At 52.4% G+C, this 2094-nt stretch overlaps 1 protein-coding gene across 1 annotated transcript in view; it reads right to left on the reverse strand.

Moving 5' to 3' along the window:
* Positions 1-1447, reverse strand: part of EMH_0087990 (uncharacterized protein) — a gene marked incomplete at both ends in the record, with an annotated part of 1605 nt that extends 158 nt beyond the window's left edge. The window contains 3 exons of the mRNA XM_013501230.1: positions 1-46; positions 843-998; positions 1397-1447. Coding sequence (XP_013356684.1) covers positions 1-46; positions 843-998; positions 1397-1447 — 253 coding nt within the window. The remainder of the gene's footprint in view (positions 47-842; positions 999-1396) is intronic.
* Positions 1448-2094: the final 647 nt, after the last annotated feature.

Genomic DNA, 2094 nt, shown 5'->3' on the forward strand with positions numbered 1-2094 from the left:
TCGCCTGTTTCTCATCTTCCGTCAGACCCTGCAGGTGTACTGACACCTGAAGGCCCCACAAAACCCTAAACCCTAAACCCTAAACCCTAAACTCCAAACCCTAAACCCTAAACCCTAAACCCCAAACCCTAAACCCTAAACCCTAGGAGGGTCAGCCGCTTCACAACAAAGAGCTAGAGGGAGCGCAGCCTTCGCAGGCGTCCATAGTCGAACATATACCCCTAAACCCTAAACCCTAACCCTAAACCCTAAACCCTAAACCCTAAACCCTAAACCCTAATCACACCATTTTCAGGTTTGTTGCTTATGGCGATTGCAACAAGGGGGAGGCCCTCTGTCTAGCAGCTATCGCTGCTAAACCCTAAAACTAAATAAATTATTTTTTATTTTTTTTATTTATTTTTTATTTTCTTTCTTTTATTTATATTTATATAAAAATCTACGACTGACACAACCAGGGCTGGGGCCCCCAGCCCCACCCAGCAGCCGCCGCGGCCTGGGGGCCCCACAGGGGGCCCCCCTGGGGGCCCCCCAGGGGGGCCCCCCTGGGGGCCCCCCTCGAGCGGCCTCTTAGCGTTTGCTCTGTAGTTATATCTTCTTTGTAGTTTAACGTAGAAACCCTAAACCCTAAACCCTAAACCCTAAACCCTTTCTATAAGAAAAGGAGAATTAAAGAGACAGTTGGGTGGGTTGGCTGTGTTTGTCTTTGTCTTTGTTTCTAAGAAAAAAATGATAAGGGTTTTGAGGGTTTAGGGTTTAGGGTTTTAGGGTTTAGGGTTTTAGGGTTTAGGGGTTTAGGGTTTAGGGGGTCTCGCATACACCCCAATACAAACCCCGTACACCTCAACAGGCCGCCCTGAGGTGTACAGACAAAAACACAGCTGCTGCTGCTGCTGCTGCTGCTGTTGCTGTTGCTGTTGTTGCTGCTGCTGCTGCTGCTGCTGTTGCTGCTGCTGCTGCTGCAGCTGATGCTGCTGCTGCTGACACAAGTACCTGTCCTGTGGAGACAGACATACTGTGCAGGAAGCCCGCCAACCTGCTGCTGCTGCTGCTGCTGCTGTTGCTGCTGCTGCTGCCGCTGTTGCTGCTGCTGCTGCTGCTGCTGTTGCTGCTGCTTGCACCCCCCTATTGAGACTTGTGTTGCTGCGAAATATAAAGTATGGGGCCCCTGGGGGCCCCGCAGCAGCAGCAAGAGCTCAGGTTGGGGGCCCCCTAAACCCTCCCCCAGGCAGAGTGTATGGTTGTATAAACCCTAGAAGAGTTTTCTATTACTAAGAAAAACAAACCACCGTAAACCCTAAACCCTAAACCCTAAACCCTAGGCAGCTAAAAACCCTAAACAAACAGCGTTGGGGGCCCCCATACTGGCGCTGGGGGCCCCCCTGTATCGCAGTACCCTTTGGGGGCCCCCCGCCTCGCAGTACCCTTTGGGGGCCCCCAGGCCCATTGAAAACATCCGGGGCCCCCTTTGGGGCCCCTAGAAGTTCTAAAAGAGTAAATAAACTCTTCTCTATGCAGCAGCAGCAGCAGCAGCAGCAGCCGCAGCAACACACAGGTGCTTCGTTGCTGCTGCTGCTGCTGCTGTTGCTGTTGCTGCTGTAGCTGCTACGGGAGCAACAATGGAAGCGAACGACTGGATAGCTGCAACAGCAGCAGCAGCTGCTGCAGCAGCAGGAGCACCAGCAGCTGCAGCAGCAGCTGCAGAAGCTGCTGCTGCTGCAGCAGTAGCAGCAGCAGCTGCTGCAGCAGCAGCAGCAGCAGCAGCAAACTATGCTGTTGTGATTTCATAGGAGACTCCGTTTTCTCTGGTTAGTACCCAGCGGTATTTCTCCTGGTGGTATAAGGAGACAGTCGACATTATCTGCACACATAAACCCTAAACCCTAAACCCTAAACCCTAAACCCTAAACTCTAAACCCTAAACCCTAAACCCTTGAAATCAACAACTATCCAAGCGAAAAAATAACAGTGCTGCTACTTTTTCTTCTGCTCTACCGATTGTCGTTGCTGCTGCAGGGCCTGACCACCACCACCACCACCACCACCACCACCACCACCACCACCACCAGCTGCTGCTGCTGCTGCTGCTGCTGC

Source organism: Eimeria mitis, genomic scaffold, assembly GCF_000499745.2.
Source record: "Eimeria mitis Houghton genomic scaffold, Emh_scaff6539, whole genome shotgun sequence".
Classification (NCBI taxonomy): Eukaryota; Apicomplexa; class Conoidasida; order Eucoccidiorida; family Eimeriidae; genus Eimeria; species Eimeria mitis.